Genomic DNA, 26,159 nt, shown 5'->3' on the forward strand with positions numbered 1-26,159 from the left:
ATTAACAGGCGGATTTTTTTTTTTAACACCTTTATTGGAGTATAATTACTTTACATTGTTGTGTTAGTTTCTGCTGTATAACAAAGTGAATCAGTTATATGTATACATATATTCCCATATCCCCTCCCTCTTGTGTCTCCCTCCCACCCTCCCTGTCCCACCCCTCTAAGTGGTCACAAAGCACCAAGCTGATCTCCCTGTGCTATGCAGCTGCTTCCCACTAGCTATCTATTTCACATTTGGTATTGTATATATGTCAATGCCACTCTCTCACTTCGTCCCAGCTTACCATTCCCCCTCCCTGTGTCCTCAAGTCCATTATCTACACCGGCATCTTTATTCCTGTCCTGCCCCTAGGTTCTTCAGAACCTTTTTTTTTTTTTTAGATTCCATATATATGTGTTAGCATACAGTATTTGTTTTTCTCTTTCTGACTTCACTCTGTATGACAGACTCTAGGTCCATCCACCTCACTACAAATAACTCAATTTCATTTCTTTTTATGGCTGAGTAATATTCCATTGTATATATGGGCCACATCTTCTTTATCCATTCATCTGTCGATGGACACTTAGGTTGCTTCCATGTCCTGGCTATTGTAAATAGAGCTGCAATGAACATTGTGGTACATGACTCTTTTTGAATTATGGTTTTCTCAGGGTGTATGCCCAGTAGTGGGATTGCTGGGTCGTATGGTAGTTATATTTTTAGTTTTTTAAGGAACCTCCATACTGTTCTCCATAGTGGTTGTATCAATTTACATTCCCACCAACAGTGCAAGAGGGTTCCCTTTTCTACACACCCTCTCCAGCATTTATTGTTTGTAGATTTGTTGATGACAGCCATTCTGACTGGTGTGAGGTGATACCTCATTGTAGTTTTGATTTGCATTTCTCTAATGATTAGCGATGTTGAGCATTCTTTCATGTGTTTGTTGGTGATCTGTATATCTTCTTCTGAGGATCTTAATGACTGTCATTTTTTCCTTTTTTCTTTCTTTTCTCTTTTTTTAAATTTTTTGGCGGTGCTGCACAGCATGCGAGATCTTAGTTCCCCGACCAGGGATCGAACCCTGCATTGGAAGCATGGAGTCTTAACCACTGGACTGCCACAAAAGTCCCTGTCTTTCTTTTTTAATTGAAGTAAAATTGGTATATAACATTATATAAGTTTCAAGTGTACTTAAAGATAGTCTTTTCGTTGTGTTTTGTTGTTTTCTTCCTACATGGTCTCAATTTCCTCTAAGTTGCTTTTTTCTGTTTATTCATTTTGGTGTCTACCTTTCACCTTAAAGACTTTCTTCAGACATCTCGAAATCCTTGGCTACCTTTCCATGCTAAGACGAAAAATCTTATGAAAGTGCTGAGTGCAAGGGTGTGGTATAACAGCTGTGAACTTCAGTGCAGGACAATCTACCTGAACCATTTCCTGGGCAAACCTGATTTCAGTGTCTTTAAGTCCCTCCTTCTGGGCCGGTCAGATTCTGCAGAGAGATTTCTCCAGTCTCCAGTCTCCTGCCTGCAACGGGCAGGTCCTGCCCGCATTCCAGGAACGGGGAGGTGGAGGCGCTCAGCTCCAGTGTGCACGTGTCCGTGGAATCCCTTTGCTTTTAGTACCATGTCCTTGCCTCCTCTCTGCCCAGCATCCCCCAAACCATGCATCCTTTCTTTTGGTTTACTTTCTCCAAACCTCTGGTCAACTGTGCAAAGTGGGAGAAAGGTTCTTGACATCTATTAATTTTCCAATCAATTCTCCTTATTTTAGTTCCCTCTTCACCCCTATCCAGATAAACCTGATGCTGCCTTTTGGAGATTTATTGCAGAGGAAATCAAGGGGGCTCTCAGTTTTCCTCACTACTAGTTTATATTTCCATATTCTTGAATCTGCTAAGCCATTTACCATCTGTCTATATACGTCCCAGCTTCCAAAATGTTGTTGCTATTGAGTCCCCCTGTTTTGCTTGATTTTGTGGGTTTATATCATTTTTACTTAATCCCTTTAAATCTCATTTTTGATAGAGATCCTAGGTAAATGCATGTGTTCTATCCACCATCTTGACTCAGAAGTGACATCTCTCAGGAATTTGAAATGTCAACTGAAAAACTAGAGATTGAGAGTTTTGGGTGCTTTAGCCATTAATCTTATTCTTTATCTTCATATGACATTTGATTCTGTTAACAGCTTCCCCTCTAAAACTACACCTCATTGACCCACCAAGGCCTAGGCAGTTAGGGCGGTGGGCACCATAGGCAATCAAGGAGCCCAAGGCTAATTTTAAAACAACACAACTGACTAAAGTCAGTCTGTTTTTTATTATCACCCTGTGCCAGCAACAAAACAATTCGTAAAACACTCCTTTCTGAAAAATCTTTTGTTAATCTAAGTTCCAAAAACTTGCTGCAGTACTGTTGATTTTTAAATCTTTTTTTTTTTAATTTATGTGGGTTTTTAAAAAATTTTTGGCTGCGTTGGGTCTTAGTTGCTGCACTCGGGCTTTCTCTAGTTGTGGCGAGCAGTGGCTTCTCTTGTTGCATGGCACAGGCTTTAGGAGTGTGGGCTTCAGTAGTTGTGGCATGTGGGCTCAGTAGTTGCAGCACGTGGGCTCTAGAGCACAGGCCCAGTAGTTGTGGCGCATGGGCTTAGTTGCTCTGCCGCATGTGGAATCTTCCCGGACCAGGGATTGAACCCGTGTCCCCTGCATTGGCAGGCGGATTCTTAACCACTGTGCCACCAGGGAAATCCCTACTATTGTTTTTTAATAATATATATGTAAGCGTCAATATAGCACCTTTCTATTTCTTATCCTTGAAGAAGGAAGTTAATTTGTAGAACTTGCAATTATACAGTTGGTCTCTGACACACAGACTCAGCTACGTGCATGTGTTTTGAGAGCACATTTGAAATGGTTCAGAACTGTCCCAGCTCACTTCAGCGCAGGGCACGTCCACAACCCCCCAGGTACTATATATCCCAGCAGATTAGGGATTTGACATAAACAACACTAGCCCAGTTATTAGAAACATGAAGAAACTGAACCTGAGTTACTTCTATTCTGTCATTCTATACACAACTCGTTCTCTAAGTCTTGCGAATTCACTCCTTTGGGAACTTTTCTTCATATGCTTTTTTCTTCCTTTTTTTCCCCAAAACACATGTAATTTTTCTTTTGGCCATGTTGTGGGATCTTAGTTCCCCAACCAGGGATCGAACCCAGGCCCTTGGCAGTAAAAGCGCAGAGTCCTAACCACTGGACCACCAGGGAATTCCCCACATGTAATTTAAAAGTATTCATTGGGACTTCCCTCGTGGGGCAGTGGTTAAGAATCCACCTGCCAATGCAGGGGACACGGGTTCGAGCCCTGGTCCGGGACGATCCCACATGCCACAGAGCAACTAAGCCCGTGTGCCACAACTACTGAGCCTGCGCTCTAGAGCCCACAAGCCACAACTACTGAAGCCCGCGCGCCTAGAGCCCGAGCTCTGCAGCAAGAGAAGCCACCGCAATGAGAAGCCTGCGCACCGCAACGAAGACCCAACGCAGCCAAAAATAAATAAATAATTTTAAAAAACATATATAAAAGTATTCATCCATTACTTCTTTCTCATTTTGCATTGTAAATTTTATTTTTATTTTTTAAAAATTACCGGCATGGTAATATAACAAAGTTCAATAAAAGAAAATGTTCACTGTCTGCTTTTCTTTTCAGGCTATTGTTATTATCTGTGTTTTAGAAATTACCTGCTCCAGGCGTCAAATTCATTAGATATGCTACTGCACCTCACTTGTTTGTTTTTCCACCAGCCTCAACTGGCCATTCTATCTTATTCTCCTTGTCAAAGTTTCCTCTTCCATCAACTTCTAGATGCTGGGCTTCCTTAGGACTTAGCCATGAACATTTTTCTCATCCGTTTTAATCCTCTTTCCCAGTGTAATTTAATTCATTCCTATGGTTTAAAATACAATCATAACGCTGCTGACTCTTTGCACTGGTACCTCTAATCCAGATCTCTTCTGAGTTTAAGACCCCTACCCAACTGCCTAGTGGACATCTCAATTTTAATGTCTTACAAAATTCGACTTCCCTTAATATGGACAAAACCAAACCTTTGATTTTCAACTCCTGCCTTACTGCCCCCATCACTGTCTTTACCATCTCAATAAAAGGTACTACCATCTATCTACCCAGCTGTTCAAGCCATTCTAGCTTCTCCCCTGCCTTTCATCAGCATGCCCAATCAATCAGTAAATCCAGTCAATTTCAATTCCAAAATATGTCTGGAGTGCATCTGCTTTCTCTCCAAACAACTGCCACTAACTAGTTCAGACCAACTTCATCTCTCACCTGGACAAATACAACTGCTTCCTAACTGGACTCCTTACTTTCACTTCTGGCTCCTCCAAACCATTCCCCAAAGAGCAACCAGAGTGAACTTAACATACTTAGAAATTTGAGAAATTCTCACACTAGGTCCTTGGCCTGTGGGTAAGAGCTATCACCATGTGGAAGGTCAAACGGACACGCCGAAACTTCACCCGAGTGCATAAAAAAGCACTATTGTCAACCAGGGGGGATGGTGGGGATTAGTGTCACCCTTAAGGATTTCAAGGATTTGGGAGTGGTGGTGCCTATCAAATCTCCATTTAATTCACTGGTCTGGTCCCTGCAAAAACTGGATGGATCCAAGATAATAACTGTCAATTACTGCAAGCTCACCCAAGCAGCAGTCCTAATCGCAGCTGACATGCAGGTCGGGTGTCTTTGCTAGAGCAGGTTACTGTGGCCTTAGGTACATGGAATGTAGCCACTGATTGGGCCAAATGCATTATTTTCTACCTCAATCAGGAAAAAGGATCAGGAAGTTCACATTTACATGGAACAGATAATGTATACTCACATAGGCCTCTCACTCACAGAGCCATGTTAACTCTCCTGATCTGTCAAAATATAGTCTGAATAGATCAGGACCATCTGAATATCCCACAGAACAGCACATTGATCTATTACATCAGGGTTGGCAAACACTGGCCTATGGGTCAAATCTGACCCACCTGTTTTTGTATGGCGCACAAGTGAAGAATGATTTTTACATTTTCAAATTTTTTTTTTTTAAAGATCAAGATGAATAGGCAGAGCGCAGAGGGTTTTTAGGGCACTGAAACTATTCTGTACAATACTGTAATGGTGGAAACGTGTCATTATATATCTATCAAGATCCATCAATTGTAGCAAATGTACCACTCTGGTGGGGAAGGTTGATAGTGGAGGAGGTTATACATGTGTTAGGGCTAGGGGGTATATGGGAAATCTCTGTACTTTCCACTCGATTTTTCTGTGAACCTAAAACTGCTCTAAAATATGAAATTTATTAATTTAGGAAAAAAAGATCTAAATATGAGGGATATTTGTGACACATGAACATTATATGAAATTCAGATTTCAGTGTTCTTTAGTAAAGTTTTATTGGAACCCAGCCACATCACTTTAGGGCCCTTGTGTCCAAAGGCCAGCAGACAAGAAGAGAAGCACCATCTTGGCAGGGCAGCTGACCCTGACCAGCAGGACAAGGTATAAGTGCTGTCACACTGAGAGGGTGTTCAGGGGGTCACGCAGGTTCCCCTTTGTACCCCCTTAAGACAAGGCCACTCCGTCTGTGAACGGACAGGTGCTGCAACCCCGGCCTGAGAACGGCGTGGTTATCAGCCTCAGAGCCTGCAGGAAAAGGGGTTTGTGTCACACACCCAGATCAGCCACTGAGACCAGCAGAAGTGATAGCCGAGGTCCACTCCATAACTACTTGTGGAAGGAAGGCAGGCTGGGAGGCAAGGAGGAAAGAAAGACCTCGGCGGGCAGGTCGTGGAGCCCGCCTCTTCAGCGTATGGCCCACAGTGCCTGGCGCAGCAGGCTCTCAATGAACATGCTGGAGGGATTATGATTTCCGTCTTTGACTTTACTAGTGTGTTCAATGTTTTAATATCCCATGCTTTGTTTGAACCTTCTGGTAGAAATGTTTGCTATCTTATCAAGAAACAAGGCCGGCTCATACGTAGGGCACGCCGCCCCCTCACCGCAGGGGCTCCGGCCCGGAGAAGCCACCCCCTCATCCCCGCACCGCGTCACCGCACCCTGGGCGCTCCTTGGCGGGACCCGCCCAAACCCAGCTCACCGCCTCCGAGCTTCCAGGCGCGCCGCGATGCGGAGGCGCCGGGCCTGGATCCTCTCCTGAGGGTTATCAGAATGTATCGAGGGCCCGAGAACCGGGGTGGCTAAATGCTCCTCCTCCTTCTCCTCCAGGACCCCCAGGGATCCCGGCGGATTCATGGCAGGTGCCTCCCGCCCCCAGGCAGCTCTGCCTGGACCGCAGCCGGACTACTGCCTTGTTGCTAACAACAAGCCGTTGCTAACAACAAGCCGTTGCCAGGGAAAAACAGTCACCTAATCCGCAGCTGGCGTGGTTGCGCGCGCATCCCCTCAGGCTCCGCCCACTGGTGTTCCGAAAGCTATATCCCAGCTTGGTGCTTTATTCCTTTCTCCTGCAATTGGGGTAATCCCCAAGAAGGCCCGGGGGTATTAACGGAGGCTGGAAGATTTAAGAGCTGCACCAAGTTGTGATTCGTCACTTACTGACCCTGATGATTGATTCTTCATTCATCAAATAAATATTCCTCAAAATCATATTCATCAAATATAATTGAGTGCCTACTCTATGCCAATCACTGTGCTAGCGCTGAGGATACAAGCGTTGTCCTTTCCTCATGGAGCGGATAGAATAGTAGGATCGCTCGGAAAGTTTGAACTAAAGTATACTGTATCCATCTACTCGGCATCCATTCATTTTTGAGCTCCTATTGATACTTTGTGCATTCGGCCCTTATGTTCTCTAGAATATATCCATCAAGGAATTGTCTTCGGTAGCGGTTTTCAGTAGGGCTGAAACCTAGGACAATCCCACCATCACCACTTGCAATCACATACTTACAGAAAGAGGAAAAGGAGAGCAGAGGAAAATGGTACGGAAGGCAGGGGTCGGGGGGAGTGAAAGTTAAGAGCACAGAAGCACAATTAAACTTTTGAGGAGTCCCTTGAGAGGCACTATTTCCTGGGCGTTTTTGTGTGTGTGTCGCATTGCCAGCGAAAAATTCATAGTGTTCTTACTGAGAATTAAAATCCTTTCGAAAACAAGCTGGATAACATTTGGCAGAATCTTATCCCACTGGCCTGAGGTTAACCCGGGAAAGGGCACTGCAGTAGTAAGAAAATGCAGGTCCTAGTCCTAGACCGGCCCTGCAACCTTAGGTATGCCACAACTTCTTGACCGTTTTCTCAGCTGTACTGCCTGCCTACTCAAATCACAGGCAATTGTGAGGCCAAAGAAGATAATCGCGTTGTGAATAAGACCTACCCAGAGGCAAATGGAGTTTTTTTTCTTCTTTCCTTTTTTGCTTTCTTCATGAGCCTTTACTGGGTGTTCTGGGGGCAAGGGAGAGGTCCAGCCTCATAGAAATCAGAGGGGGGGTGGGTGGGTCTCAGGATGAACTGCTGGACTCCGTGATGCTCTTGGAATAAGTCACATCTTTACGCAGCCGCTGGGGGGGGGGGTCCACTCTGGGTCTCTGGGGGTTCTGATTCCTCTCCTCACTTCAAGGAACCCTCTTGGCCTTGGCTGCCCAGAGGAGCCTGGTCCAGGAGAGACTCCAATTGCAGAGATGGGGTGACTGGGCCTGGGGCTGGGGCAAGATTTGGGAGCCAGATGCCGCTTGGGGGTGGGGGCCGGGGGAAAGGGATCGAATGGAAGCTTTGGCCCTTCTGATTCTTGCTGGGGATGTCCAGCACCTTCCCCTCCACAGGCCATGCCTCACTCTTCCTTGGGGCCCTCCGGGGCTGGTATAGGGCATTGCTGTAGAGTGGATTCCCTGCGTCTCTGTTCCGGCAGCGGCGGCGGCCCCAGATCCGGGCGCCCAGAGCAAAAGCAGCCACGGCCACGGGCCCCGTCACCACCAGCGCGGAGAGCCCCGGGGAGGCGGTGGTGGTTTGTGGGCGGTCTGACGGGGGGCGGGGCACGGGGGGGCGGTGCGGGGCTGGAGGAGGGATCGGAGTTTTCTTTTTTAAATTTTTCCAAGTGTACAAGCGGTAGGGAGATTTAGGAGTGCCAAAATCTTGGAGCAGTCAAGAGTCCAACACCTGCCTGGATCCTTGTCCCATATCTAGCTGGGGTGAGGAGTCTGGAGGGCGGGGGAGGGGAACGAGTTTGCTTTGGGCCTCAGGGCCCTCTACCAAATCTCTCTCCTTTAGTTGTGACCTCCAGCTTTAACCTTCCCTAGGGGCTGAGGAATCAGGGGCAAGATATAGTTCTGACCCCTAACTCCTCTAGGTTCTGGTTCATGTCTCCACCACCTGTGAGAAGAAACACAAGTACAAGTGTGTGTGCCTGTCTACGGCTGGGAGTAGGATACAACAAGAAAGTCAGTGGGAATCGGCTGTCACACAAGAGATGGGAGAGAGAGCAAAGGTACCATAAAGACTCATAAAGAGCGATCAATAAGCTGCTTGGCCTAAAGCCAGACATTTTTTGTGATAAGGAATCTGACTCCCTTTTTTGCTGTTTGAGCTTTTAAGCCTCATGCCTTTTTTCCCCTTTGCTCCACATCTGGGCAGCTGACTTAAAAAAAACAAAAACAAAAAACCCTGGGTGCTCTCTCCTTTGGTGGGAGGTTCTTACTGTGTGTGCTGGGTACCCTCATCCTGGCCCTACCTCCCAACCATAACAATACCCCAGGCCAGCCTCCTTTCCTGGCTCTCTCCAGACATTTCCCAGCCAGCTGGGAGGTCTTTGCTGCTGTCACAGACAGCCTCAATTATATAAATAACAAACCTTTTTCATAGATGTGGAAAAAAAGACACTCTCATTCACTGCTGGAAAGACACCCTTTAGGAAGACAGTTTGCCAGTAGCAATAGTTTAAATAAGCATATGCACTGAGTAGGCAATCCCACTTAAAAGAACTATCCTTGAGAGATAATAGGTCTAGGCTATAGCCCCATGGGGTCAAAATTACGTTTTAAGTTTATCAGTAGCTAAACCCAAGCTGGTTACCCCTGCTGAGTGTCAGGCCCATGCTAGGTGTCTGAGGTTTGCATTTATAAGGGAGGGGATAACTGCTACTGCGACCAAGAAGTTGGGAGAGCAGGGGATTAAGAGCACATAAGCCAGAGAATTAGCCTGGGTTAAAATATGGGACATTTCCTCCCTCACCTTCTTTAAACCTGTTACAGAAAAAAATTTTAAGTGCCCACTGCCAGAACTGGGAGACCAATTCTGATGTTAAAACAATAGGAAATATTCTCCTCAGAAGCCATGTTAGAAAATATGAGTTTTTATAAGAGCTTATGGTTTGTTCATATACTAAAGTTTAGGTGTATTAAGTGTGGATTATTAAGTTCTTGTGGAATTAGCCTGGAAAATTAACAGCATACATTAACACTCTTTCTATGGGAAGATGTTTTTGAGTATGAAACAACCACCTTACAAGCTAATGTAAGTGTGATCCAGTTACTGTGAGAACAATAAATATTGCCCAGTGCCCAGTTCTGGGAGAGCCAAGAGCAGTATATTATGAAAAGCCGTTACTGCCATCTTCCTGGTACTCTGCTCTCTGAAACAAGTCACAGAACTGTAGAACACCCAGGAGCTGATCAAACAAAACAAAACCTTTTAATATTTTGCTCTAAATTAATCAATGACTCTCTGAGACAAGTGACTGGACGTTATTTTTCTCCCCATAGCTCCCCTCCCCTTTTGCACCTACCAAGGAAAAACAAAGAAGACAATCTGAAAACAATTAAAAGGATTTAAAAATCATTTTCTCTTTACTTTTATTACAATAAATATTTATCAGTAACAGAATTAAACAATTTTAAGTTAAAACCTACTGCATTACTTTTGTGTTTCACAGCAGCAGAAATAAACACAAATCCAGTTGAAAGGGCAAGGCTTCCAGAATCCAGTGGCAAGAAACAGTCAAGGTCTTGATTATCTGGGCTAGCAACAGGATCACCGATGACACAATACTAATGGTGAAATGCACAGTTGTACTCTATTTGCACATCGAATTATCTAAGACTTCACAACATCCCAGCTAAGGAATTTAAGCAAATTGTGAAGCCCCATTTCCCATAAGAGCTAGATTTTTCCCCCCATCAAGCCCAAGAGCACAACTGCTCCAGGGGCTGCCTTCTGGCCAGGAATGGGCCCCATCATCATTCAGACCCAGAAGCCTCAACTCTGGTGGAAGCAACCATCTTTCTCAAAAGCTTTCTGGCTCACACAATCCCTGGTGAAAGGGAAGGGGAAAGTGACATATGTCAAGGGCCTTTCTTGGGGACTGAGATGAATGGAAAGTAGGAAAGACTATGGCTCCAGGTAAGGAAGAGGCTTCACAGAGTTATGGGCTACATGCAGGTTTAGTCAACATGAAGAAACAGTCTAGTGAATGCTTACCGTCTTGCTGATAATCAAGAGTAGACTGCATGTATATACGAATATATCATACATATATATGCACAGAGAATATGTGTACATATTAAATATGCATATATACACACACCACACATAACCAGATAAAATAAATGCTACATTATTTGCTATGAACACAGCAAGTGCTAGGCAGACCAGTTACTAACATGTTCAGTTAAACTACTTGGAAGGGAAAATAAGACTTTGCACTCCTTTCATCTTCTCTAATATATTCCACTTGTAGCAAACACATTCCAGTTACTTAAGTGGTATTGTTTCTAGGTACCTGAGAAGGGATGGAATCAGAATACTACAGAAAGCAACCTGCAACAGGACCAAGCTAAACAAATCAATAATTGATTCCGCCAGGATTCCTGCCTCCTATTCTTAGTCACAGGGCATGAAACCTTACTCAGAAAAGTATCGATTTCATTTCCTACAACTGGTTACAAACTTAATCTATTCTGTTAGATGGGAAGGGAAAGGGAGAAGGCAGGCAGCAGGGAGTTTACACCTCAGTAGTTGTTGGCTGCCTTCCCCTTTACCTACAGGAAATGCTACTTTAAAAAACAAAACTGAAATTTGGAGTTTAATACTGAATTCTGCTTTCTTGGCACATTCCAGAAAGAGGAAATGATTACATGTAGCTGCGTCTTTGTCTCCTGAATGGCTGCTCTAATGGGATAAGTTATATAAACAAAATAACCTACAAAAAATGTTCACATTGTGGGCAGTCTTAATTAGTACTTATTAAACTAAGTCTGATACTGAATGATACCAGTAATTCAAACAGATTCACAATGCAGCATTCATAGATCTCGTAAAATAAAACAGGACCCTCCTATAACCTGATTAGTAACGTCAAGTACTAAACTGAACATGCTTCTGGTCAAGAACTTACTCTTCAGAGATTAAAAAGTGCTTCTCAAGAATATCAGAATCTAGAATTCATGGTAAATTGTGTATGTTTCAATAAAAAGCCAGAATCAATTCCTATTCTAATTATTACCCATAGAAACTTCTCAAGAGAAGCCCTTAGCCTAAGAGCCGTAAGGCATCCACAGCATTTAGCCACTCCTTGCGTCTACACTACTGTCTCTAATTACAATGTAGCATTAGGTACTCCGTGGCCATGATCCAATTCACATGCTTTCAAAATAACACTACTCTGATTGAACCTGGCTTCCTAAGAATGATTCTATGAAGAGCAAGACAGTGTGAATGGCCTGTGGGAGACAATACTTATGTTGTGTCCAAATGGACTCTCCTCAAGACAAGGCTTTGTTAAATTATTCTAGAATCACTCCATGTGCCATTTGCCAATTCTGGGGAGTGGGCCTTTCTGACCAAATGCAACACAACCCCCTCACTCAGGCCACCTGTGAAAAAGGCTACAGATGGCAAAACTTCTTTTGCTACCCAAAATATTAGCTCATTTAAGATCTGTCTGTAAGAAGAGCAGGTCTCTGCTTAAAAACAATCAATCAGCTAGATTACTATCTCTTGCATTTTTATTAAAAAGAAAAGCATTACTAGCATGTTTAAAAGGTTACATTTATTTTGCACTGTAGAAACCCTGGAAATAAATTAGCCAGTAAATCCAATTCCCATGGCTTCACACAAAGGAAAAAGTAAACACATTGCCACTTTCTCTGGAAGTTAGACAACCATGATTTACCATATACCCTAAAGTAACTGCCTGCCAATAAGTCAGTCATTTGCACCACTGTCAAAGATGAAAAGTAAAATATACAAATCACATGGGTTACATAATTAATAAAGGAAAATCAGAAATTTACTTAAGCTTCCTAAAATGTACAGGGCATCACACTTTCAAGTTTCACAGTGATTAATTTAACACCGTTTTACTGTTAAAACTGTCACTTAAAATGTACATGTCAAAGTGCTTCGAATGCAGCATACTAGTTAAAATTCTTCCTGGAAGGTTCAAGTACTGGCAGCTCACTTAAGGTTATTCACCCACAGGGTGTTCAAGAATGGGCATGCTGCCTTACAAGGACACCTCATAGGACAAAGAAAATTCTAGTCTGACTTCACAAATTTCCTATAGAGTGCTCAGGCAAGTCCAGAACTGAGGTCAAGATAAAGGCCACTCTGAACATAAGAATCAACACAATCAAAGATGTCTGTATGTGTTTTTGGCTTATTTGGGGACCCGACATCAAATGTTCTAGTCCATCAGGTTTACTTTGTTCCCTCTGGCATGTTCCCAGTCCTTGACTAGTCAAGAGAGATAAGGCAATCGAGGAGATGTGAATGTGGCGAGATCTAGGGGCGAAAGAGCAAGTGGGCGTCTCTGTCCTAGACAGTGGCTAGTTAAAAACCCAGGTGAAGAATGAACAGGACGAGTTACAAATAGGCTTCTTGTTAAAATATAAAGGGGAAAAGTAGCCTTTGATTCAAACACCTTCAGATTATCTTTTTATCCTCCATAACTTAGAGAATCAAAGTCTGCTTTGGAAAGCAAGGTACATTCCAAATGTTTTTGGACTGACTACAAAATAAAATAATTCTTTGAAAACTGAACACTTAGGAGTCTTTCAAATTCACATTTGAACTTGAAGTTAGTAGAGGAATGACTAAGTTGTGACAATTTTAAACTGTGCACTGCAGTAGGATCATTGGGCACTAAAGTGATCTCTTCTTCCCCTTAAAGTGGATACTATGCCTGCTTTCTCCTTTGCATGTTCCCCCAATGCCCAGGCTCTAGGTCATGACCAATATTCTTTTGGTAACTATTTAGAATTTGGGCAACCCTAGACATACACTCCTCTTCCCAACAGCTCTATACTAAAAAAAAAATGAAATGTTGGTAATACTACTATAACATTCTAGGCCATAATCAGTATTGAACCTTCTTTTTAAAATTACAATTAAAAGTAATTTAACCATGATATTATTAAAATGCCAGGGAAGACTATTTAGTTCTTCATGTGGAAGTTATTCACTCTATTCCCCTTAAGACTAGAATCCATAAACTATGTCTATTATACATTAAGGGAGGAATGTTGGTTAAATTGTGGCAATTTTAAACTGTACGTTACACTAGGATCATGAATGCTATTGAAGGATCATAAAAGGCAGCATTAACATACTCAGGTATTTTTTAAGATTTTTCTATCCCATGCCCCCCTCAAATACAGGGGAATTACTTTCTGACAAGCATAAAGGACATTTTTCATACCATAACCTGGAAAGAAACTTCTTACAGGTCTAGGTAATTTTGGTCAGAAGAAACACAAAGCAAACCTCTGGCCTGGCTAAGGCACTCTATTCTGAAATGTACAGAAAACATGCATGTATGACCAATCATGCCACTGCTCCCCAAAAGGCAGCTCAGCGTATGCTGGGAGAAAGGCCGGGGTGTGAACGCACTCCAAAATATCATGCATAAGCCTAAAATATATTTTATACTTCGGAAATGTTATGATAATTGGCAATGACGTAAATTCACAAGAGCTCTTTGTAATGAAGTCCTGCTTCGGCTGCTGTATCACTACGTAACAAATGGGGGCTTTCATGATGCACTTCAAGACAGCAGACTAAACCAAGAAAAAGAGTCAACAGTACACTAAAGATTCACAAGTCCACAGTATTCTGAAACAGTTAATTACTCACTTTTCATCTTTCATCTTCTTGACAGCCATCTTTCTTTCATCAAACGATGCCAATAAAACTGACTATAGCATAATTCTTAACCACCATTGGGAAATATGTTATAACGTATAGGCACAAAACAATTTTCAAATAAACCTGATGCAACAGAAAAAGAGCAGAAACACACTTTGAGGTAAAACAGCCCCAAAATTACAGGACATGACCCTATGCCAGAAGTAAAGGGTTTTGTCATTGTTGTTGTTGTTTTTACTATACTGTACATGGTAAAGAAAGCCTGTGGTCCACATCTGTCATTTTATAAATATTTATCCGTTCTTTTATAATACAGATTAACCTCATTTTTGTATACAAGGTCAACAAAACGATAAAATGATTAGCTCAGAACCTTAAAACAAAGCTTTGTTCCAGGCCCAAATTAACACTTTATCCAGTTCAATTTTACAGATGACACAGAACAAGGTATACAAAAAATAGTTACTTTTACTTAATTAGTTCATTCTCTGACCTCCATGATGGCAATTTATTAGCAAACATGAAATCACTACCCATATTTCCCTTCATCAATTTCTCACCTATTTTCAGTGTTCATTTTTGTCTCAGAGAAAGTCACCAAATATACCTCAACCTTTACAATTTTTTAAAATGAGTACAGAACCATGTGTTAGCTCCTTGATGCCTCATTTCTAATAACCTGAATGACAATGATTAGACTTTACAAATTTAAAAACTGAAATATCAATTACATAGTTATTTTTACAAAGCAACAGACTAAAATCCAAAAGAGGAATACACTATAATTAAATTTGACGAAGGTCACATTCACAGATAAATAATGATTATGGATTTAATTACATATCAACACAGTGGTGCCTATTTTATCCAAGTGCAATCCATCCAAAAAAAAGGGTTTAAGATACACTCTTCATTCAAGCACAAAATTCATTCAGTGGAAAATAAAAGAAAATCAGCCAGTAAATTTCATCACCACCAAATTAAATGGAGACAAAATAAAAAAAGAAATAGAATATCCACATTCACAAAAAGGTGTGATCATATAACAACCATATTAAAGTCAAAGAGATTTTTATGTTTGTCAGTAAACCTCAAAAATTACTCCAAGTCACATAAAGGGAGCACATACTCAGTAAGGCATATATATCAAAAATTGTCTTCAAGTGGGGAAGTGAGCAAGTTGGGGAAGAGAGAATTTCCATTTCTTTATCCTGTACGAAATAAAAAACACAGCACTCTCTTCCACAGAAAAAGACAGCGGGAGAGAGGAAGGACAAATTAAATCAGAAAACTAATTTCGTAGTGAGGTTCACAGTAGTAATTTCATAGTGAGGTTCATGAGATTCCTAACTCCTAAGAAACTTTTTCTTATAAGGAAGCTTTTCTGTGTTCCTCATAAGTAATTATTGTAAGACTGGGACTGTCACATGCATTCATACGATCATAGTTCATAGGCACCAAATCTCAGCAACTTGCAGCTGAGGGGGAAATAATGCCACATTTAAACAATGAACCATGCCAATGAGTGAGCTACAATTACAATCCATTCTCTACTAAGTCTCAAGAGAATATTTTTCTTTAAAAGAAAATTAAACCATTTATCAAGATCCGTTCCATAACAAAGAGAGCCAGAATACTAGGGAATCTAAATATATATATATATATATATATATATATATATATATATATTAGCTCTCTTAGTACATGAGGACAAAAGGCATTTCCATGGGAAAGAGAAACCAGTATTTGGCAACTGTATATTGTTTTGTAATCATTTGGCATCTCTTGCTGAAGGTGACTTGCTCTTATCTTTTCCTTATGTTGGATTTGGGCTACTGATAGCTTCCACAGCTAAAGACCTACTACTAAGTACCAAATATGAAAACATATTGGGTCTTCTGAATGTTATCAGTGTTCCTAAACAAATTTGGGGGTTTTAAAAATAAAAACCAAGGCATCTTTAACTCTGTATGAACCAAAACATTACGGACTCCTGAAGCTAAAATTGCTAGGAACATTTTGCTGGTCGAATGTATATTATGTTTAACCAAAACATCACATGGCTTTACAAAAAACAAAATAAAAGAAGCTGGGAGTTAGTAGGTCCAAGATTCCACAAGTTCAGATCACATGTTTCACTCCTGCTGTCCAAGTACCACACACACTGAGTTCCCATGTCTGTTAAGCAGATCAATTTAGTTCAATGGTGATGGATGAAATATTTACAAGCATCTTATTTACAGTACTTCTCTCTGTAGATTACAGGCCAATATTCTTTTCTTCCATCCCTAGTCAATCCGAGTTCGGCTTCCTCAGTGAGAAGGGGTAAATCTGAAAATGGCTGCTCAGCTGCTTTACCTATAGAAAACCAGAACATGAGGCAATGACAAATACATACGTAATTTTTTTAAAAAAGCATACAGAATTCACCCTCTGGAGACAACAATTTACCGGCATGGCAAAAATCATCAGAAATGAAGAGGTTTTTCTGGACTAGGATAGCTGTAGAGCTAGCTGGCTAAATGAGTACTAGAACTACCCTGGGAGAGTTAGGACTTAAACTTGGGTCTGCCCAATTCCAAAATCTAGTCTTTCCAGAACCCTCCAGACCACACAGCCTTACATTCAAATCTACTGAAAAATTATAGGGTTAGTTGACTTATAGTATCTATCAGGTCAAATATTTACATATATGGTTAGAGTCAATGCTCACCTTGTTGTAACACTTCTAGGTAATCATTCCTAATCTGATGAAACAGTATAAAACTAGATCTGTAAATTTTTGACAGTTTAAGCCATATTAGTTAGGGTATCCCTAGTGGATAGGCAAAAGCAAGGTAATGTGCCAGTTAGCAAATATGGTTTATTTAATCCTTCTTATTTCCATTTTTCTTCTTAATATTTACATTTCAATAGTTCAAGTGAATGTTTTTGTGTGGTCTAGCAAGTTTCACCTTCTGGTCAGAAGTTGTAGAAGTGTTAAGAGAGCAGAAAAGACAGACCAAAAAAAGACGCTCCTGGAATTTTATTTCAGTTAGCTTGAGCTTATATTTATTTTCCAGATTTTTAACAATGAAAATGTACTGCCTTTGTAATTTAAATGTGTTTTGGTTTGGTTTGGCGTGTGTATATGGTTTTCTAGAGATATGCTTCTGAGGGTTATAATAAGTTAAAACAATTATGAAAGACACTGGTAACTGTGCTCTACTTCATGCATATGACTGATGAAATATCAGAATAAAGACCTCAGAGTGTTGATATAAAGCATATAACGTTAAATTTGCACAAACAAAAACATAAATGATTATGTCTTCATGTCACAATTCATAGACTTATCATGGTTGTTTTCATCTATTTTGTTCCAACAAATGTGGGCTACTTTGGGGAGAAACACTAAGGCAAGAAACATATGCAAGGTATAAGAAGTTGTTATCAAGCATGACAGGTACCTCCGTTTTAAAAACGTGTCTGACAGTACAGAAGTAAAGACATTTTGTTTCTCAAACTGATTCACAGCAGGGTTCCTTTCAAACAAACATACCAAATAGAAGTATTTTTAAAGCCACAGAAATATGAATACCCTATCACATGACCTGATTGCTATGAAATTATCCTCAGAAAAAAAGCAAATGAAGGAAAAAAAATATTATTCTAGATAGTTCACTTCAACTTTATTTATAATAGTGAAAATCTGGAAACAACCTAAATGATTAAAATAACTGAGTCATGGTTAAGTAAACTGATAATTATTAAGTAATCTCCTCGATGGAATACTGTACAGCAATTCAAATCACAGTTATGAGACCATGCTAAGATATGTAAAATAATTAGAAAAGAATGTTACAGTGTGAGGAAAAAGAAACTAAACTGCATGGTTCTGATTTTCATTTTATTATACCTATCTTAGTCCATTTGTCCTGAAACCCGTTTCTTATTTTAGAAGAGAATATTAAGGTTTGCAGAATACTTCTTAAATCTACTCTCTTCTATACTTCCCCTTATAAAAATGCCCCTGAAGCTAAAGAAGCAAGCATAGAAACAGATAAACAACAAATAAGATGACTTTGTCCTATATATAATTAAAAGCACAAAAGAGTTTATAATTCTTTACCAAGAAAATGGTTTACATTTCGTCTCACTTAAAAACAAGAACTAATTCCTCACAATAATTATCTAGCTTTGAAATTATTTGTAGTTACTAAGACATATTCATTACAGAAACGATATCTGGCATCACACACCTGGATATTATCCAAAATTTAGAGAATATCCCAAAATTCTTCCAGCTACTATAATAAGCAAGTTTCTTCTGAAATTCTCCCTCACCTCCGTTCCACTATTTACGAATCAAATGGAACCAATTTTGCTCTAGATTACTCACCACTCGTACTCCATAATGGATGTGGGCCAGAGTGAAAGCAGTTGTTAATGTAAACAGGAGAACGCTCTCAATGTAAGAGGCTACTCCTACATTTACCACTATGACAACCAAGAAGAGAGGAACCAGAAACCAATTCAAAGTTGGGCACCGGGTACTGCTCATTTGACAAACAATCAGCTGACACTTGAAGTTATTAAAAAAAAAGAGAGAGAGAATGAAAATTTAATTAGCAAAGCACGAGTCACTCCAACATTTAAAAAGCATTCAAGTACCTGTACATTACATTATTATCAAGTTCAGTAATTCTCAACTGCTCAGGAGCCCAACTGGACCTCTACCCCAACCTCCAAACCCGTGGACCCTCAGACCGTGTGTCAGAAGAGACTGGAAGATAACTTAGTAAGGATGCTACAGAAGGCACTCTTCTACTGGGTAACAGTTTGGATAAAAGAAATTTCTCCCAATTTTAAGATTCTACGATATACAACAACAATTTTCTCAGAACACCCCCCCCCACAGTACCACACACCTAAATTTCTTCATGGTGATGAGGAGATGCTACCTCCAATTCAGTCATGTTATCATACAACACCTCAGAACCTCTTTGGCTCTCTTTACTTTCAACACCTTACTCAAATATAGTTTTATTCCTTCAGAGATACATTTTATACAATGCATTAATGTTTTCAGATCTTTAAACCCTATGAAATCAATATGACTTGGGATAGTAAACACAAGTTACACACATGGAAACATAAACTCAGTGGCTAAGTTAAAAAATAAAAACTTATTAAGGACCTGGCCTGAGCTAGAGCACAGGCTTCCTGGCTGTCAGGACTAACAGGGTCTTTTCTCAAGTCCTCCTGATCTTTCCTCCCTGTCTGCCCTCTTGCTGGGCCACAGCAGAGAAAGGGATTTTTTAACGTATGTAGTATTTATTACAAAGTTTTTAATTCTATGTTATTAATTTAAAAATCAGTTGATTAAAAAACGTGTGTGTGTGTGTGTGTGTGTGTGTGTGTGTGTGTGTGTGTCTATGTTTCCTCTCTCAAAAACCCCTTCCAAGCTCCCTAAATTAATCGTTAGATCTGCTGCCATTTCAACCACACTATAAATAATATTTAGAGTCTGAAGGGAATTATTCCATGAATTCTTCAACAGGCAACCAAAACAAAAAATTTAAATTATGCCATGGTTCCAAAATACTACAGCAGTTCCCAAATCCTATTGGTTTCAAACAAAAAAATAAAATAACTTTCAAAATTAATTACATGGGACTGAGTGAACTGATGAGGATGAGTATAATTTTTGTGACTTTCTGTCTGAATTAAAAAAAAAAAAAATCCAACAAGGACTCAGAGGCAAAGAATATACAAATCAATTTTCACTGCAAAGTAAAGGAGCTGTTACAGTGGAGGATTACTGGACTGAATGTCAATATTATGACATAGTATGAGTGTGTTTCATGTTTGGTAATTGCAATCATTGTTGCTTTTGTTGTGGTCATCCATGTACAATGCTTGGTGTCAGTCTATTTATCTCTTGTAAAAATAAAATACAGTGTGTGTGTGTGAAAAAAAAAAAACAAACTTTCAGCGTGTTCTGTCTTTGAGGTTATTATTCTTTCAAATTTCTGATTTAAGATATTTAAATTAAAATCTGCTTATTCTAATACTATATAAGGTTTCTCAAACTATTGAATTCTGTCAAATATTTCTTATATGTATGACGATTTTTAAAAGAAAAAATCTTACTGTGATATTGGCAAAGGCTGTTCCAACCATTAAGTAGAATACTCTAGGATGTAACTCTAAAATATATGAAGGTGACCGGAGGATCCATGCTGTAGACAAAATGAATAGCAAACATGGAGAAAAGAAGGGAACCATAGCTTCATAGACTGAATTGTGTTTCAAGGTGTTATTTTTATAGCTTCTGAAAAAAAAATCAAGTAATACAAAGAACATTATTACATATAAAAACACTGTACTTGTATTTCATAGTTTTCAAAGTACTTTCACACTTATTCTCTTATTTTTATTCACAATAACCCCATGGCATAGGTAGAACCAACATTATTAATCCCATTTTAGAGACAGGTTAAGTGAGGATGTGAGAATTTAAATTTACATAACTTGCTACCAAGTGGCAGGGCCAGGACTAGAATGGAAGTCTTCTGACCCCTAGTCTCACTTTTCCCTCTGGAATGTAAGATGAATAAAAACTTGGACTGTGTCCTAGAGATTATATTCTAATAGGAAAAATAAATATTTTTCCTATTAGAATATAATAGGAAAAATTTCCTATTTTTCCTAGGAAAAATAAATACCATGGTGCTACTATGATACACAACTTAAGAGTGAAGACTCTGAAATGAGATGGTCTACAGCATATCTTAGTGGCTCTGGGCACAACAGGTGGTACTCTCATATATGTTTGCTCATCTGAACTGAACCCTCAATCCTCATCCTGGTTCTGCCACTAATTACATAACCTTAGGCAAAATACTGCCCAATCAGGACAGGACCTCAACTTTAGAAGAAGAGGAAGACAGACTCAAATCACCTCTAAAGCCTTCAGAGCTTTAAATTTTATGGGCGTCTATGAATGACTGCCAGTGGCCGTAAAGAGGGAAGATTCACAGAGCTTGGCTTGACGTGGATAGGACCGTGAAGACAGATTTGAGCACTGAAGGATGAAGTGGGAAGTACACGAACGTGTTCCAAGTAGAGGAAACAGGAGTAGAGGAAAAGTGGGAGCAAAAGTACTGAGTAATGAAAGAACAAAATGCATTCAGGTCACATAAATGAACTCAGCGTGGCTGAGCCAAAGTGGAGAAGTGCATAGAGCAGAGATGCGACTCCACCAGGGCAACTCCCCTCCCAACCCCTACAGACTCCTCGTCAGAATTCATATGGCGCTTCTTGAGAAGAGGCGTCATAGGTCCCAGGATTTTGTCTCAACTACACAAGGTGAGAAGTTTTATTGTATGATCATGCTAACTAAACTACACATAATCAATTTCTAAAAACTTATAATCAATTTCTAAAAAGAACGTAAATCTATCAATATTTGACAGGAACATACTCCCTCCTGATTCACTCACAAAAAAATGACAAATTAGAAGACTGTTTGGTGAGCCCAAAACTCTTACAAAAAAACTAGTAGTTCTGGGCTATGGTTGAACTGACTACGCAAGCCACCACAGACAAATTATCCTAACCTCATTCTAGATTCAAAATACAGGTTCCATGACCTTTTCAAAATGCCCAGATTCCAAAAGAAAGAAATCCTAAAATTCACCTAAATAACAATTTCTAAAGATTTTCATATTTCTTGCCCAATTAAAAAATAAAATACTTACCTGAAAAAGTTTAATAAACTCATTGAAGAGTCACGCATAATGCACAACCTAAAGGGAAGAATATTTAAATTATCATGAATTATTATTCAAGAGTCATTTTTATAATATCAAATACATACAAACTATGTAATATTTTTAGACCCAATAATTTTCAGGTTTCAGGATTACTTCTGTAATGAAATTAAAATACATTTTTGAACAGCATTTACAACTGGAAGAGCGGCAGTACGGTTTGGTGATTCAGAGCAGAGACTCAAGGAGCCAGAGTGGGATGAATCTCAGTTGTGCTACCAACTGGTCATGTGACTTCAGGCGAAATTAACTTTTCAGTGCTCAGTTTTCCTCTTTTATAAAATAGAGATAATAGTAGTATCAACCCCATAGGGTTTTGAGAATTTAATGAGTTATTACATGCAAAGACCCCTGGAACAGTACCTGGTATATAGTAAATTGCACAGCCAGTAAGTATAAGTATTTATTGGAAGAGGGGACAATTAATAAATCCTGGCTGCTCCTTTACACTTATCTTTACATCCCTAGCATTCTTAATTCTCCCCCGTACCCTATCCACGAATTCTTTCCCCTGATGAACCTAAAAAGGGACGGCCTTCCCAAGAAGCCTTACCATTGCTTCTGCTGCTCTCACTATCTACTTATCTTACTCTGCTATTTCCTATCACTCACCAAACTTTCCTGTTGTCTTCATTTCCTCAGCACTCATTCATTCTGCCTCCCCTCTGCAGAAACTGTACTTCTTGAAATTTATCAAGCTCTCCTGACAGTCAAATTCAGTATCCTTTCTTCATTCCTGACTTCTAAGTAAGATGACTCCGCTGACTATCCACTAACTGCAATTCTTTCCTCCCTTGGCCTTTGTGATTCCATTCACCAATGTTCCTGTTAGCCATCCAACCATTACATTTGGTGTCCCTTTTGGTAAGCTACCTCCTGCATATTCCTAACTGGATGTTTGACTGTGCATATACACTCCCTCAGAGAATCTCTCTTCAGCTTTAACGATAAGCTAGCTACCTGCAGATGACTCCAAAATCTAATTATGTACTCTGGGCAAATCAGACAATCTCTCTGAGCTCCAGATTCCACAGCTGTACCATGAGGATGGTTTTTAAATGATTTTCTAGTGACCCTGAATTGATTCGGTGATCTATAGAGATGTAAAGTTCTAATCTTCTCTGTTTCAAACTCCAAATCAATATAGGTGGCAACTTTCTGGACACTTCATTTGGATATTTCCTTGTCACTCAACTATATTAGCCCATTTCTGGACTCCTGGTGACTAAACTTGGCTTGGGGGCCGGGGGCAGTGGTCAATGCAGCTGTGACCTTAAGAATCAACAAGAGAGGAAGAACACTCCTTCAAAACAATCCTAAGGCATCTGCTAAAAACAGATGAAAAGGGGCTTCCCTGCTGGCATAGTCGTTAAGAATCTGCCTGCCAATGCAGGGGAATGGGTTCCATCCCTGCTCTGGGAAGGTCTCCCACATGCCGTGGAGCAACTAAGCCCATGCGCCACAATTACTGAGCCTGCTCTCTAGAGCCTGCGAGCCACAACTACTGAAGCCCGCGTGCCTGGAGCCCGTGCTCCGCAACAACAGAAGCCACTGCAATGAGAAGCCTGGTGCCACAACAAAGAGTAAGCCCCGCTTGCCGCAACTAGAGAAAGCCTGTGCGCAGCAACGAAAACCCAATGCAGCCAAAAATAAATAAATAAATAAACAAATTTATTTAAAAAAAGGATGAAAAACTAGATTCACCGAACAGAAAATCTCATCTCAAAAGATGAATTACTCTACTACTTTCAAGCCCAAATGGAACAAAGTTCCCTGAGTTACAAGATCTTAGAGGAGTGGAAGAGAAGACAAGATGTCCTCAGTGTCCTCAGAAATTTTAGCAAGTCATTCCATGTCAAGCTGGGGAGCACACTGTTAGGGAGCCAGGGCTAAATGAATTAACCCAGAATCATCTGTAGCTTTGAGGTGTTGAAAATAGGCTGAGAGAAACATGCAAAAGATTTGGTATCAAGAGTTTTTTTAGTTTAAAACATCCTAAAATAGCTTTATCTTAATTAAGTGCAGTAAGCCTGTAGAAAGCCTGAGCTCTATATAGGTTGCCAAACAGAAAACCACTGTATCTTCTATTTCTCCTCTAATAACACTCCATGTACTTTCTATAAAGAATATTTAATTGTTAAATACTTGTCTATTAAAATCTATATAATGATAGTGATAGAACCCCTACATATGTAGACCTGCTTTTCTTATTACCATAGGAAGGCCCTAGACTTCGTAATATAAGAAACAATAGCTATAGAAAAATCAGAATAGAATTCATAAAAAAGAAGTGATCAGAATGAGATGAAACACCAAGGATAACATGGTCACAACAAATATTTTGGTTCCTCGTATTTCCAGGCTTATAAAACAAACTTCAATAAAAACCAACAAGACAAAAAATACTTTCACGAAAGTAAAAAGACAACAAACAAGGGGGAAAATGTTATTTATATCAAAACAAAGATTAATATACCTAATAGATAAAGAGCTTCTAAAATAAAGGAAGTGGTTAACAATGTAATGCAAAAATTGACTCGACGATATAAAGAAAAAGAAATCTAAATGGCTCTCAAACACTAGAAAAGTTCATCCATAATAAGAGAAATGCAAATTAAAACTATACAGATATATCATTTCTTACCTATCACAGAATGGCAAATATCCAAAAGTTTGACCAACATTACTACATTGGTAAAACTAAATAAACAAGTACTTTCATGGCTGATGGGAATTCAAAAATCAGATAACCCATATGGCAGGGAATATGGGAGTAGTATTTAGTGAAAATTGCATTACATTTGTCCTTACTAAACATTCTTACTTCTAGAGATCTTCTTCCTAAATACCCTGGGAAAAATATGAACAGACATATATATGTAAGATGATTTATTGCAGCCAGTTTGTACAACAGCAAAAGACCGGAAGTAACACAAATGTCCATCAGTAGAAGGTGTTTGAATAACCAATGGTACATCCACACAATGAAGTTACTGTACCAGGCAGCTGTAAGAAGAAATGAGGAAGATCCCTAAACATCACTATGCAGTGATCTCTAAGATATACTATTATGTGGAGGGGAAAAAAAAAGAAGCACGTGTAGTAAACTATGTATAGTATGCTACCCATTATCTATGAAAGGGGGTGATAAAAACCCCCCCCACACCTTCCTTATATTAAGAAAGAAACACTGACACGATAAACCCAAAAAATTAAAAACTAAGAATAGTAACTATGAGGGAAGAAAAGACTAGGGTAGTGATAGACTAGACTTCTTTGAATATATCTTGTTTTATATATAGATTTGACTTTGTAATCATGTGAATACCACTACATAATTATAAAGGAAAAATAAATTTAAAAGAAAAAGTAATCCATAAATATCAAAAGTAAAATGAAACTAACTTAATGTACATATCCACAGATGGTGGCATAACCACAGAATGGGAACTTTAGACTATAATAACCTGACTGGGCATTCTCTAGTGGATAAACCATAGGGCAAATGGAACTGCAAAAAACCAAATCTTCAACAATTTCCAGTAATCATATGTCGCTGATTTTGGAACTACATTCTCAGACTGTTGTGGGTATTTTATGGAATAACACAAATTGAATAATTATTTTGTGTCGTTGAAAGCAAAGACTTTTGTCAGAGTTTAAAGGATATACAAATATAAGATCAACTAGGTTAAGTAAAAGATCTGTATCATCAAATATGATTTGGAATTATCAGTATGAATTTATGAGGTACTTTACCAAAAAACAAACTTTATTCCCTGGCTATCCACTGAATGAATGGATTCCTAAGCAATGATCATCAGCGACTGTTAGTACCACTAGGTGAAGAGTTGAGGCAGAACTTGGGAAGAGATGGAACAGATGTACAATACCTCATCCTCTAGTCATTACTGATACACACAGACAGAAAGACAACTAGCTATCGTGTGCCCCTAATGTGATGTAATAGGAAGTACCATTACCTAATAAGTATGCTGCCAAAAATTATAAATTACAAAGAAACTTATATGCCTATTAAAGTACCCACTTAACATTCAAAAATATATCTCCTATGTCAGAGATTCCATCTTATCTTTTAAATAAACATTTAAATGTAAAATGCAGCAAACCTGCCACAGGACAAGGTGCATAAATCAAAAGATTCACTCATGAATGACAG

General features: G+C 39.6%; 2 protein-coding genes across 5 annotated transcripts in view; both read right to left on the reverse strand.

The window, feature by feature from the left end:
* The window catches only part of DRC1 (dynein regulatory complex subunit 1), a 48,124-nt gene extending 41,772 nt beyond the window's left edge, over positions 1–6,352 (reverse strand). For 3 of the 4 annotated variants that reach the window (XM_036874019.1, XM_036874018.1, XM_036874017.1), the window contains exon 1: positions 6,166–6,352. In XM_036874019.1, the coding sequence (XP_036729914.1) occupies positions 6,166–6,320 (155 nt within the window). In that variant the 5' untranslated portion in view covers positions 6,321–6,352. The remainder of the gene's footprint in view (positions 1–6,165) is intronic. The other variant, XM_036874020.1, reaches the window with a different exon arrangement.
* Positions 6,353–12,047: 5,695 nt separating this feature from the next.
* The window catches only part of SELENOI (selenoprotein I), a 41,478-nt gene continuing 27,366 nt past the window's right edge, over positions 12,048–26,159 (reverse strand). The window contains 5 exon segments of the mRNA XM_036872877.1: positions 12,048–16,520; positions 18,544–18,726; positions 20,298–20,478; positions 21,908–21,932; positions 21,935–21,955. Of these exon segments, the coding sequence (XP_036728772.1) occupies positions 16,422–16,520; positions 18,544–18,726; positions 20,298–20,478; positions 21,908–21,932; positions 21,935–21,955 (509 nt within the window). The 3' untranslated portion in view covers positions 12,048–16,421.

Source organism: Balaenoptera musculus, chromosome 13 (genome assembly GCF_009873245.2).
Source record: "Balaenoptera musculus isolate JJ_BM4_2016_0621 chromosome 13, mBalMus1.pri.v3, whole genome shotgun sequence".
NCBI lineage: Eukaryota > Metazoa > Chordata > Mammalia > Artiodactyla > Balaenopteridae > Balaenoptera > Balaenoptera musculus.